This window comes from Ovis canadensis, chromosome 17 (assembly GCF_042477335.2).
Source record: "Ovis canadensis isolate MfBH-ARS-UI-01 breed Bighorn chromosome 17, ARS-UI_OviCan_v2, whole genome shotgun sequence".
Taxonomy (NCBI): domain Eukaryota; kingdom Metazoa; phylum Chordata; class Mammalia; order Artiodactyla; family Bovidae; genus Ovis; species Ovis canadensis.
Window position 1 is genome coordinate 62,693,481 of NC_091261.1, and position 12,917 is coordinate 62,706,397.

Consider the following 12,917-nt stretch of genomic DNA (forward strand, 5'->3'; position numbering starts at 1 on the left):
ATACCGACAGGGACGTGAAATTTATTTGAAATCAATGTCAGGAATTGGTTGATCTTATTCTGGGGAGAAGCCAGACCTCGGCGTCTGGAATGATCTACGTGCTTAAAAATACCACTCGCCACCATTTTCTCCAGGTAATTTTCCATCCCTGCCCCCACAGTCAAGGAGGGGGGGGGGGCGAAAAAGTAATTCCGCAATCCTACCTAGCTTTAGAGAAAAAAAAAAAAAAAGAAAAAATGAATCGGTACAGCAACAAATCTCCAGGCATCGCCAGCGCAGCAGAAGAAGGGGACCCAGGTGGGCCTCGGGCACTGCCGGGACCCCAGCCCCCCAAACTTTGCCAAGTTGCGGGCGCCGAGTGCGCCCGGAGGCGCGGGGCGCGGCCGCGGGCGGCACCGCCCCCTGACGCCCGGCCGCGGCGCGCCGGGCCGCCCCCTCCCGGCCCCGGCCGGCCCCGCTGGCTCCGCTCAAAGTTTGCGGCCGCCCCTGCGCCCGCGCGCCCGCCCGATGTATGGGTGATATACTGCAGCGGGTGTCAGGGTGAGGGACGGCCATATTTGCCGGTGCGGCCCGAGCCGTCAACAACAAAAAGTGCGCGGGAGCTCGGCGGGCGCACGGACGGGCGCACGGACGCCGGGACCGCCTCGCCGCCGCCGGGTCTCGCCGCCGCCGCCGCCCTCGCGGGCCGGGCCCCGCTGCGCCCCGGCGCGCCCCGCCGCTCGGGGGGATGTCTTACAAACCGAACTTGACCGCGCACATGCCTGCCGCCTCCCTCAACGCCGGTGAGTGAGTGCGCCCCGCGGGCTGCGCGCGCCGCGCCCCAAGTGCAGCCAAGTTGGGGGCTCGCGCGCCCGGCCCCGGCCTCGGCTCCCGGGAGCCCGCGGCGGCCGGGGTCGGCGGGCACCGGGTCCCGGCCCGGGGCAGCGCGGCCGCCGCCGCCGCCGCCATGATTCCGGCGCGCGCGCTGCCAAAGTTCGCGGGTGCGACCCGCGCCGCGCCGGGCCTCGGGTCGGGCCGGGGCTGGGGCCCGGGTCGCGGGCGGCCGCCGCGGTCCCCCCCACGCCGGCGGCCCCGGCTTGTGGGGAGCGCGGCGAGCGAGGGCGGGGGAGGCTTTCTCGGCTCCTTTTTCCTCTGGCTTTTGGGCGGCTCGGCGAGGGCCCCTGCCGGCGGGAATCGGGAGCGGCCCGGGGGCGCCGGGAGCGGGGCGCCGGGAGCAGGGCGCGGGTCCACCCTTGGGGACCTGAGGGGCAGGCCCGGGCGGGGGGTCCGGGAGGCAGGGGTGCACGTGAGTAAGGCCGGGCCACGCGCAGGCGGCGCTGCGGGGCGGCGAGAGCGCCAGGTTGCAGCCGCTCCCGAGGGCGCGGGGCCGCTGGGGTCACCGGCGGTGCAGGGGAGGTGGTCTGTGGACGCCCGCCCGGCCTGGCGTGGGGGAGCAGGTGCCCAAAACGGGGCGCACGGGAGGTCCCCTCAGGCGTGCACGAAGTGAGAGAAGTTGGAGAAGACCGGGGGCTTCGGAGTTGCCTGCAGGCGGAGGGCGGGGGAGGCATCGAGCCGGGGTCCTGGCTTGGAGCCCCCAAGTCTAGGTTTAGAGGGGCCTCCTCCAGGAGCCGTGCTCTCCGTGTGCTGGGGCTGAAGCTGGGCGGTCCCAGAAAACTCCTGCATAAGTTGTCCGGAAGCTTTAGGCTGAGTCTGGGGGTCTTGCCTCAGAGACCGGGGCGGGGGCGGGGTGTGTGTGTGGCAAGGGGGCACGCGGGATGTGTGTGGCTGGTGGTAAAATTTTGTGGGGTTCGTAGGTGACTGACTGCCCCCTCTCACCGAGGTTCTCCTTTAGACTCTTGGTGGGAAACTTCCAAAAAAGCGAGGTGCATGGGGGTAGGGGTGGAGGCAGGGGCTTGGCAGGAAGGAAATGGGCCTCCCTGGTCAGAAGTGCCACGCTGGCAGTTGGCCGAAAGTTTTGGGCCTTGTCTTCTAATGTTAACTCGATAACTCCAAAATCTGAAGGGCGCCCCAGAAAAGCACTGAGTGTATGTCCATGTACGTATATACCTATACGTAGGTGTATATATGTGTGTGTGTGTTTAACTTCTTGGACAGAGATTTGGGGATTGGAAAGGGTTAAGATTCAGGGTGTGGATGGCTGTGGGGGTAGATAGTTTAGTTGGTCAAGTGTGGGCTCTGTCTGAGCCCCAAGAGCAAACGGCCCCTATTTTCAGCTGAAATGTTCTCATCTCTCGGGTCTGCACACCTTAAGAGGCAGGCTTTGTGGCCAATGTTTCTCACTGCCTCCCTCATCTGACTCTGGGGTGGGATGGGTGGAGGGTCTTGCCGCTGGCCCAGGTGGGCAGGAAGTCTCAGGTTCCCCTGGTGCAGTTGAGGCAGGGACCCTGAACCTGGCCCTTTGGGGACTGGGGTCCCAGAGGGAGCAAGCCACCCGCTTAGGCACCCTGAAGCCCTGCTCTGGGCTGGCTAGCACCTGTGCCCAGATTGTCTTCCTTCTCCTGTGGTAAACTCCAGGAGGAGCGCTGAGGTCTCCAGATCTCTGGTGTTCGGCTGAGGGGCCACCCGCCCCCTGCCCTGCGCGTGGACCCCTTTAGAAAGCCCGCATCTCCCTGAGCCATTTGCATCCAAGATGGACTCTCCACTGCCGCTCCTCCGGCTTCCTTGTCATCATCCCTCACGCCCTCCAGCCCTGCCTCCTGCTCGCGAGTTGCCAAGCCGCGGCCTGGCCGGCGGTGGCAGTGGCGGAGTTAGACAAAGCCCCCGCCTCCCCGCCAGAGAGCCCCCCCAGGCGCCCCAAGTGGCGGGAAGGCCGCCAGCTCCCCAGGCCCGGGCCGCTCTTTGTCTGGCGTGGGGGCGGGGAGCCGCGCCTGGCCCCAGGAGCTGCTGGCCTTTGCCAATCCCTCCCTCGGCTCAGGGCCCTCCCTGGTCCCCGCACACTGCGCGCATTGTCTGCGATGCTCTGAGACGACCGTGCTCACGCCCTGTCTGGTTTTCTCCTTGGCCTTGGGCAGCTGGACCGCCGGCCCTCCCTGTGTCTGCAGGAAGCTGTGGGCATGAGTGGAACTTGGGGCCCCTGCGCCAACTCTTCCCAGGGCCACAGGCACCCCCCTCTGAACACTGAGCAAAGGACTGGCTCAGAGTCGGGTCGCCTACCACATCACCCAGGTGACAGGAAAATCAAGCTCTGGGCTCTTGCCTGACTTCTCCACACTGCTTCCACGCCCGCAACCCATTCCTTCTCCCTCTCTCAGGAACTAACCCAGCACCGTAGAGGAGCAGGTTCTAGAGCCTTTAGACATTCTGTTGGGAACTATTTCCTCAAACAGATGGAGAAGCTGAGGCCGGAGAGAGAAGGGCCATGTCTTAGGTCCCGCAGCCCAGTATGGTGCAGCTGGCCTGGCTCCCAGTCCAGACCCTTGCCTGCAGGAGAGAGGATGGGTCAGGAAGACAAGACATACAGAATATAGTAATAGGAGAAGAAGGGCAGGAGGTAGGGCAGAGAATGCACTCATTTCCTGCGGGGAGCTGGAATCTTCTAGATGCTTTGAAGACCTGAGCAGTGCCATGGACCCCTCCTCCCCGACTCTTGCCTTAGCATCCCAGCCTTACAGAGAGAAGTGTAAGAACTTGCAGTGGTCGGGACTTGAACCCTGCCTGGGGCAGTGAAGCCTGAGCTACCCAGACCACACTCACCACCCACATCAGAAGGCCAGGAAATTGGGGTTTGGCTGATGTGGTGAGGGGAGCTGGGGGGGGGGCACCCGCTACATTCCCTTGCTCTGGCCATTGCACACCCATGGTTGCCTCGGATGGAGGTCAGAGACGTGAGTGTAGCTCTGTAGCACAGGTGTGTGAGCAGCCCTTTTTAGAGGCATGGCAGCTGGGTGCTGTGCTCAGTCCCCAACTTAGAGGTGGCAGAATCCGTGTTTCCTGTCTGGGCATCCCATGCTTGGGCATGCATCTGGGCCCCAGTGGAGAAATCCAGGGCCAGTCAGGTTGGGTACAGAACTGTCCCCAGCTCCTGGACAGAGGGACAGGTGTGAGGTGTTAGCTGCTTCTGTGCTGTGTGGCCTGGGGGCAGTGCCCACCCTCTCTGGTCTGTGTTTCACTCTCTGCAGTGAGGGGTTCCAGGGCCCCTTCTAACTCCAGCAGCCTGAGCCCCTGAACTTCCTTCCTCTCCTGCCCCTCCCCTTGCCCACACCAGATGAGCAGCTGGTCTGTTTGGCCGGCCTGGCACCAGCTGTCCATCCCCGGGGCCAAGTCTGCAGAGCCCGCTGTGTGCATGAGAGAGAAAGAGAGAGAGAGAGAGACCGTTTGGCTCCGGGGGCGGCAGGCAGAGGGAAAGCTACTCCCGGGCCAGGCGTGGAGGCAGGCGGGCCGCTGCTGAGGAGGGCTAGGTAAATTCTCCATGGTTACTGCTGTTTGTAATTCCGCAGGACATCCTTTACCCGCTAATGGCCACTTGGACGCCATTATGGGTCTGCGTGCTTCCAGCTCCTGAGCTGGAGCTGGAATATTCCCTGCTGCGGACCTCCCCATCCCCCATCCAGGAGACTTCATTCTGAGCCAGGCCCTGGCCCCACGTGGTCCCTCCGCTGAGGGACAGCATCTTCTAGTGTGGCAATTCATAAGTCGGGTCTTACTCCTCCCCTCGGGGGGCATAAGCCATCCAAGCATAGATTCAGACTGGCAAGAGTCTGGTCCCCGCTTTGGGGAGGAGTGACGGGAGCTCAGAGAGGCTGAGGGACTTGCCCAGGGATAACATGGGCTATGATGTGCTCCAGATTCCTGACACGGTGTCCAGTGGGCTTCTCAGGTGGCGCTAGTGGTAAAAGAACCCCCACCGCCACCCCCCGCCAATGCAGGAGATGTGGGTTTGGTCCCTGGGTTGGGGAGATCCCCTGGAGGAGGGCATGGCAACCCACTCCAGTGTTCTTGCCTGGAGAATCCCATGGACAGAGGAGTCTGGCGGGCTGCAGCCCGTGGGGTCACCAAGATTCAGGCACAACTGAGCGGCTAAGCACACATGCACACCAGTCCCCGGCCAGGGTTGGCCTCAGAACTCCAAAACCTTCCCGTCTTCCTCACTGTGTAGTCCCGCAGAAGTCTGGGCACCTGGGAAGTCTTAGCCCCAGTGTGGACCAGCCTTAGTAGCAGGTGGGCTCTGTGGCAGCCATGGTTCCCTAGGCTGTCAACCTCTGAGGCGCAGGACCCAGCAAAGGAGACTTGAAAGGATTAGGCTGAGAATAGCAGATTTCTTCTTTGCTCCGAGTCCTTGGTGGTATGAATGGGAAGGAGCTCTGTGATTGATTAGCAATGTCTGCTGGGGTGGGGGGTGTGAAGGGCAGCGGTCTGTTAGCTACTTTTTACTGTCAGTCATTTAGGCCAAGTGTCAGCCACCACCAAACTGGAGGACGGGAGGAGGGAGGCCGGGAGGAGGGTTCTTTGTCCTCGGAGACAAAAGACCATTATTGACGGCACGAGTGTTGACAGCACGAGTCCTGGGCAGGGGGACTGAGAGTCCTTACCTTGGCAGTGGCTACAGTTAGCCAAGGCTGCTGGATTACCGACTTCTGTCTCCTCCCCTACAGCTGGGAGCGTCCACCCGCCCTCCACCAGCATGGCGACGTCTTCACAGTACCGCCAGCTGCTGAGTGACTACGGCCCGCCATCTCTAGGCTACACCCAGGTATGGCAGCGGGGGTGATGCGAGGTAGGGGGGACCCTGGGGGCGGCCTGGGCACAGAGGGGAGGCAGTGGAAGGAGTAGAAATGATGGAATGGCGTGGTCACCCCAGCTTCCCCAACCCAGGGCCCTGGCTGGGCTCATGTTCGGGGCTCAGGGCCTTGGAATGGAGAAGCGGCGAGAGGTTCATGGGGGACACTGAGTGACAGGAAGGGGTGGGAGAGCCCAGGGACACTGGCGGTCCTGGAGCCACCGCTCCCATTGGGCCACTGCCCCACGCGTGTCCCTGGCCGGTCTCCTTGTGCTGCTGCCTGGGCAGGTGAGGTCTGGCCTGGACTCTGGATCTGAGCTTGGACAGAGGGGAGGGGACCCTGTTCCCACTCACTCGCCACAAGATCATGGCCCCAGCAGGGAGGACGGGGCCTGTAGCCTAGTGGAGCCCAGGTGGGTTCCATCTAGAGCTGGTGGCCCCTAAGTTTTACACCGGGTTCCATCGGTCACAGGGCTGTGACCCTGCCCCACTCCACCCCAAAACCAGCCGAGACTGACTTTCCCCTTCAGGTCGGGGGGGCCGTCAGTGGAGGCAGCTTCCCCTCTTTAGGAAGTGCTGCCTCGAGGGGGGCAGGGAGGGCGCCTGCGCCACCGGCCGAGAGATTCTCTCCCGTGGCTGCAACTCGTGTTCCGAGGTCGCCACGGAGGCCGGCCCTGCCCTGGGGGATGAGGTGGCGGCCTGCTGCCATGCCCCGCCAGGCCCTCCTGCCCCCGGAGGGGAAGTGGGTGGGGGCAAGGGCCCCCCTGAAGAGGTGGTGGCTAGAGGACGGGGCCAGGCACAGCCTGGACAGACCCCGGAGCGCCCCGGCCTTGAGGCGGCAGCCAGAGCAGAGGAGGCAGGATCGAGGGGCCCAGGGGAGGCACCCAGAGGACGCCGAGGAGCCAGACAAGGAGAGGAGGAAGGACCGGGAGGCCAGGAAGCAGAGGCGGCAGAGGCGGGGGGAGCAGGCGAGGGCCTCCCTGGGGGGAGGTGGCCAGCCTGATGCAGCTGGTTGCAGGGGGGGAGGCCCGAGTAGGCTGGTGGAACTCGGCCCCACTGATCAGTGTGCTTGCTGGGGGCAGTTGGAGGGGGGTCTGGAAGGAAAGGGTTTCTGTGTGGTGGACCCTGCCAGTGTGGGGAGGAGGGAGACTCTAAATACGTGCTGGCTTCTGTCTGGGTGGCCTTGGCAGTTTTTCTAGTCCTGCTGACCCCCAGGTGTGGCGTCCATCTCAGCCATTCACCCTGGATCCCCAGCTCTCCTGGGATCACTTGCCTAGTCGTGGCTCCTTCCAGGAAATTCTCAATGATCACCTTTCTGTTGACTCTTTTTTCCTTATTTGAGATGATCAGAGGGCCTTCTGGAGACTGCTGGGCGGTGGCCTTGAGTTACAGGGACAATAGAGAGGGCCAGCTCCCTGGTCTGTAGTTGTTGCGCAGAGGGGACGTGCCTGGCCGCAGTGGAGGCATCTGCCCTGGGACTCTGGGCTGGGCCGCCCTCCCTCCGTCCCGCTGCCCCTGGCCCTGTGCCACTGGCATGCATTGGGGTCCTGACTGTGGCACTGGGGTCAGGTTGGGTGTAATCCTTCTGAACACTTTCCTTTCTGATTGCAGGGCACTGGGAACAGCCAGGTGCCCCAGAGCAAATATGCTGAGCTGCTGGCCATTATCGAAGAGCTGGGGAAGGAGATCAGACCCACCTATGCGGGCAGCAAGAGTGCGATGGAGAGACTAAAACGAGGTAAATCATGGACCCTGGACTCCCCTGGTGGGTGATACCTTTCTGCTGGCTGACCCCCGGCACTGGCTCTCTACCTGTCTTGAAAGATCTTTTGGGGAAAACGGAGGGTGGCAGACAGAAGCATCCCCTGTGGCACAGGGGTGCTCATTTTGTTTCAGAGTGACTGTTGAGGCAACATGAGCTAGACCCTCCTGGGGGATCTGAAGGGAAGAGGCTTGGCGGCCAATTGTCAGATGCGGCATCTGAGAAGGGAAGCCTTGGGACTTCCCTGGGCGGGGTGGGGTCCAGTGGTCAAAACTCCATGCTTTCACTGCAGAGGGGTGCAGGTTCGATTCCTGTCGGGGAACCAAGATCCCATAGGCTGCACAACCCCCCCAAAAAAGCCTTTGTGCCCAGATCCCGCAGCTCTGCCTCATGCCTGCTTCACTCCCACTGGCTGACTCTGGTCCTGGGAGCCCCAGGCAGCCCAGTACAGCGGGCCCCCCCTAGGGGGGAGACCTGGGGCCAAAGGGGCCTGCATTGCCCTGTGCTGTCCTCTTTGGAGCAGGGCCCCAAGGAGGGGTGTGGGGCAGAGGGTGAGAGCACTTTGAAGTTCTTTCGTGACTGAAGAGGGAGGGAGGGCGGAAGGCTGGTGTCACCGGGAGGAAGGGACTCACGTGAAGATGTGACTGGCCAGCTGACTTCGGAAGGCAGTGAAATAGGTTGGTTGCTGCTTCACGAAGTGAAAGGGGAGTGGAGAGGAGAGGAGAAAAGGATTTCTATTTTAGAAGGTAGCAGTTCAGAGCATGGTGGCTTATGTGCGAATTTAATTTTAGGAGGGTTTTTTCTTTTTTTTTAAGGTTAGAGAAGCAACTTTGGAGAAAAACGAGAGGGGAACATTCTGTGGCTGTAAATCTGGGGCGTGACGGCAGGGGGGCCACGGTGGTAATCAAGCCACGGCTCTAGTGATGGGCAAGGCTGGCTGAGGACAGGTGGTGACTACCTATGTGAAGAGACTGATTGCAAAGCCAGATCAGAGAATAACAGGCATTGGTGTAGGGAGGGGAGGCTGGCAGTAGGGGCTGGAAGAGGCCTTGGGGGAGAGAATGAGCTTGACCCCAGCCCAACCGCAGGGGTCATGGGGGCATCACTCGGCCCACAGTCCTGGTAAACTGAGTGCTGGTTACCTAACTGGGCATGCCTGAGGAAATGCTGAGCCCCAGAGTCTGTCTGAAGAGCTATCTGCAGCCACCCAGCAAAGCTGGCAGTTCAGATCAACACATGGATACACCTAGCAACTGGCGCAGGGCACATCCTGGGTGAGCACCTAGTCCCACAGTTGCCCTGACCAGTAGCTGAGAGAGCTTGCCAAGTTTACATCATAGCAAGGAAGGAGGGTCCTAGGGCATGGGGAATCAGGCACCAAGAATGCGATTTGTGTTTTTTTTATTCTGTTTTTTGGCTGCACCACGCAGCACACGCAGGGTCTTGGTTCCCCAAGCAGAGATGGAACCCACGTCCCCTGCAGTGGAAGTGTGGCGTCTTAACCACTGGACCACCAGGGAAGTTCCTATTTATGTTTTTTGTTTTGTTTTTTGGTGCCAAAACCTGAGACTGAACTATTTGTGGTTTTTAACGATGGAAAAAAACTCTGTGACATGTCAAAATTCTGCGAAATTCAAACTTCAGGGTTTAAGCATAGACTTGTTGGAACATGGTCACACCCATCGCTTGTGAAATGTCTTGGCTCTGTCATGGTATGATGGCAGAGTGCAGCAGCTGTGATGGTTGGCTGTACATACGCCCTTTGCTCAAAGTCTTCAGAAGCTCTGGGGATTAAGATTTGTGAGGTGGGGATACCTGAGTGATGTGGGGTGTCATTCCTAGGGCCCTCTCGGGGTCAGCTCTTAGAAGGAATAGATTCTTGGTGTCAATTAAAATGAAGTAAGTGTTTCATGAAGTTTAGTAAGGCCAAAACAAAAACAAAACCCAAACAAACGATAACTGCCAAACCATAGTGATAAAAGATGAGGGGAAAATCACATCGTAGATGGCACCAGTCCCTAGCAGAAAGGATGAAGCAGTGGACCAGGGTGGACTGAGTGAGCCTTCGTCTTGTGCCCAGATCTGGGCAGGCTATCTGACACTCCCAAGTCCTTTGTAGAATTTAGGAAAAATAATGGTTTGAAAGCTCCATAGTGGGCTTCCTAGGTGGCACTAGTGGTCAAAAATCTGTCTGCCAATGCAAGAGACAAAAAATGTGTGTTCGATCCCTGGGTTGGGACGATCCCCTGGAGGGAGGGTATGGCAACCCTCCAGTATTCTTGCCTGGAGAAACCCATGGACAGGAGCCTTAGAGGACTATACAGTCCATAGGGTTGCAAAGAATCGGACACAACTGAAGCGACTTGGCCTGCAATCTCTATCATGGGTCCTCACTTAAAGAACTTGGGTGGAGACACTTATTCCTGGCATCTGGATGGTAACATGGTTTGTGTAGCGAGTAATGTCAAGAAAAGAGCTTGCTGATTTGTCATCTTGAGTATGGGAAGAAATACTTTAAGGGAGATGTGACGAGGAGTGTTGGCTTTGAGGGATAGGATGGGGTTTGGGTCGTAGAACGCAGGTCCCACGTTCTCTCCAGTCTGAGGTTTCTGCAGCTGGTTGCGGAAGGACTGCTCTCCACTCCTGGAGTTGGTGCTGCCCTCTGACGCCCGTCTCTGCTTCTCTTCCAGGCATCATCCATGCCCGAGGATTGGTGCGGGAGTGCCTGGCTGAAACGGAGCGGAACGCCAGGTCCTAGCTGCCTTTTGAGCCTGGAAGGTTTTCCAGCTTCTTCCCAGAGGAGAAGTTACGGTTCACCTCCCTTGTTCAGATGAAACTCTTGTTTTCAAAATGGTTAACCAGTTCAGTTTCTCCTCCCCTGCCCCTCCCATGTTCACTTAGGCTCTGAATCTACAGTCTCTTTAAGATTGAGGAAAGATTTTGAAATTGATTAGGAGTTACATTTGAAATAGTTAGGAACTTCCCAGGTGTTTGTGGTTTTGTTTTCTTTTTTTAAAAGCGTTGATTCAAAAGATGCACGTAGAAGTTACCTCTCTTACAGCAAACTAGTTTTGACTCTAAGATACCAGTGTCTGGTTTTCTTTTGAATACATTTATGTTAACCCAGATTGTTCTGTGTTCCTTTCCACAAGCTGATACAACTTGAAGTTTTTCAGTAGTACGGACTTGACAGCACACTTAACCTAGTAGCCAGTCCCCTCGTCTGCCATACGGTATAGATTCTGCTTAATGTAACTTCTTTTTTGCTTAAGCATATTTGCATGATTATTAGTGCTTTGAAGTCCATTCTAAAATGCACAAGTTATAAATACAGAAGAAAGAGCAACCTCCCAAATCAAACCTAACAAGGACCCGTGAAATTTTTCCTAAGACTGTATGTAGATTTCAGTTCTGCCTTTTATGAGGGTTGACCCAAACATCTGGAAGAAAATGGAACTGTTTGCGTCTTTGTATTTATTACTTGATGTAATAAAGCTTATTTTCATTAACAGCTTGTATTACGATGTGGGTTCCTTGAATTCTTGGTGATATTTAAAAAAAAAACAGCTCCTCAGTGAGAGGAGGGAGAGACCTGTCAAAGGGCATTTTCCCACTTGGTCCAGGAAGGTTTTGTGTGACAGGGTCAGTAGCACAATGGGCCAGGGACGGGATGTGTTGGGGAAGTCAGAAGGCAAGGATCGGGTGAAGCTGCACAGTGGATGCATTTTAACGACAGCAGGTGTAAGTGAGCGCCAGGAAGGAGAGCAAGAGGAGAGGCTGCGTTACTTCTTCTAGTTGCGGTGCGCAGGCTTCTCACTGCAGTGGCTTCACTTGAGCACAGGCACCGGGGCGCGGTGGTTGCGGCTCCTGGGTGCTAGAGCACAGGCTCAGTAGTTGTGGCACGTGGGCTTAGTTGCTCCGTGGCATGTGGGATCTTCCCAGATCAGGGGTAGAAGCTGTGTCTCCAGCGTCAGCAGGCGGATTCTTCACCACTGAGCCACCAGGGAAGCCCTTGATTCTGCCCTTTCTGAGCTCACCTCCCTTAGGCCATTCTGTGTTTGGGAACTTATACTGTGAGCATTTTTTCCCCCCCATATAATGCAGCTACTAAACTCCAGCTGGCTACTTACCCTGTTCTCACCAGATGGTAAGAACTATTTGTCCTGGTGCTGGGAAAAGTGGGTTGCCTGGATGTCCTGAGAACCCATGGGAACCCCAGGAGTGTCTTCCAAAGGGACTGTGAGGTCATCCTTCCTGTATTCCTTAGGCACTGATTCCCATGTAATGAGGGTTTACTGTGGTGAGAGGTAAGACTAACAGGAGGGATGTGGTCAGTTTTACAGGTATGAGGCCAGGCCCCAGCTATGACTACTCTAAAGGCCAGTAGCTGGATATTAGGGAGCTGGCTTGTCTGCATCTCCTTCATGGACATGATAAGAAATTCACAAAAATTTAAGGAGACAGAAATTAAACTGCCTGTCCCTCTCGTCTGAAGCTCCCCCGTTTCCCATCCACTGTTACAGTCTCTCATGTACCATTCCAGATGCTTCTCTTGGCTACCTTCTAAAAGGAGGGTGGAGATCAGACAGGCCCTGCACATTGTGGCCAGAGGTCCAGAGCCTTGCATGGAGCTGAGCTTCCAAACCAGGCCACTGCCAGGTGAGAAGAGCGTTACCTGGTTTCCTTACAAGTCATTTTACTGGGATGCGTGCAGCTGGCTTCCCTCATAGCTCAGTTGGTAAAGAATCTGCCTGCAATGCAGGAGATCCAGGTTTGATTCCTGGGTCGGGAAGATCCTCGGGAGAAGAAAATGTAACTGCCTCCAGTATTCTGGCCTGGAGAATCCCATGGATAGAGGAGCCTGGCAGGCTACAGTCCATGGGGTCCCATGAGTTGGACGTGACTTAGTGACTACACCACCACCACCATGCCGTCTGGTCTTAAGTGAAGCAACGAGGCAGGCCCTGTGTCTTGACAGTGGCCTTCTCACCTCGTGGTTTTTGTTTCCTTCCTAGTTTTTTGCATAAACTCCGGATGGGTTCTAATAAACCAAGCTAATAACCACACCTAACCCTCCTCCCTTCCCCACCAACAATCTGTAAGGTTAACTCTGGCTTGAGGGATGGTATCAAGCAAATTCACAAACCAGGTTTCTGAAACCTCATCTCTCATAAGCCTACTACTTGTAGACCCACATACAGGGAGTGACGTGTGTATTTCCTCACCAGAGTGGCCACTTGCCAACAGTTTATTAAGTTAATGGGGTAAATGGGCAGGTGGAGTACCAACTTGTAAACCTTCCTTCCACCATCTTGTTTTCTTTTATTCTCTTAACCTGACATGACGCTAACGGACATCCACGTGTCAATGATCAGTGATGTCCCAGAGGATGACAAGGAGGCACTAAAAATGCTGTTTGACTCAATTCTATCATTTTTC

General features: G+C 57.4%; 1 protein-coding gene across 4 annotated transcripts; it reads left to right on the top strand.

Annotated features, from left to right (window-relative positions):
- The first annotated feature begins 246 nt into the window (after nucleotides 1-246).
- Nucleotides 247-10,989, top strand: CDK2AP1 (cyclin dependent kinase 2 associated protein 1). 4 transcript variants are annotated; one of them, XM_069557712.1, is made up of 6 exons: nucleotides 1,457-2,034; nucleotides 3,012-3,165; nucleotides 4,205-4,397; nucleotides 5,592-5,689; nucleotides 7,328-7,454; nucleotides 10,169-10,989. In XM_069557712.1, the coding sequence occupies exons 4-6, from the start codon at nucleotides 5,621-5,623 to the stop codon at nucleotides 10,234-10,236; spliced, it is 264 nt and encodes an 87-aa protein (XP_069413813.1). In that variant the 5' UTR covers nucleotides 1,457-2,034; nucleotides 3,012-3,165; nucleotides 4,205-4,397; nucleotides 5,592-5,620; the 3' UTR covers nucleotides 10,237-10,989. The 4 variants fall into 4 exon arrangements, with proteins under 4 accessions (XP_069413812.1, XP_069413814.1, XP_069413815.1 ...); XM_069557713.1 differs by lacking the exons at nucleotides 1,457-2,034; nucleotides 3,012-3,165 and adding an exon at nucleotides 1,166-1,285; XM_069557711.1 differs by lacking the exons at nucleotides 1,457-2,034; nucleotides 3,012-3,165; nucleotides 4,205-4,397 and adding an exon at nucleotides 247-782.
- The last annotated feature ends 1,928 nt before the right edge of the window (nucleotides 10,990-12,917 follow it).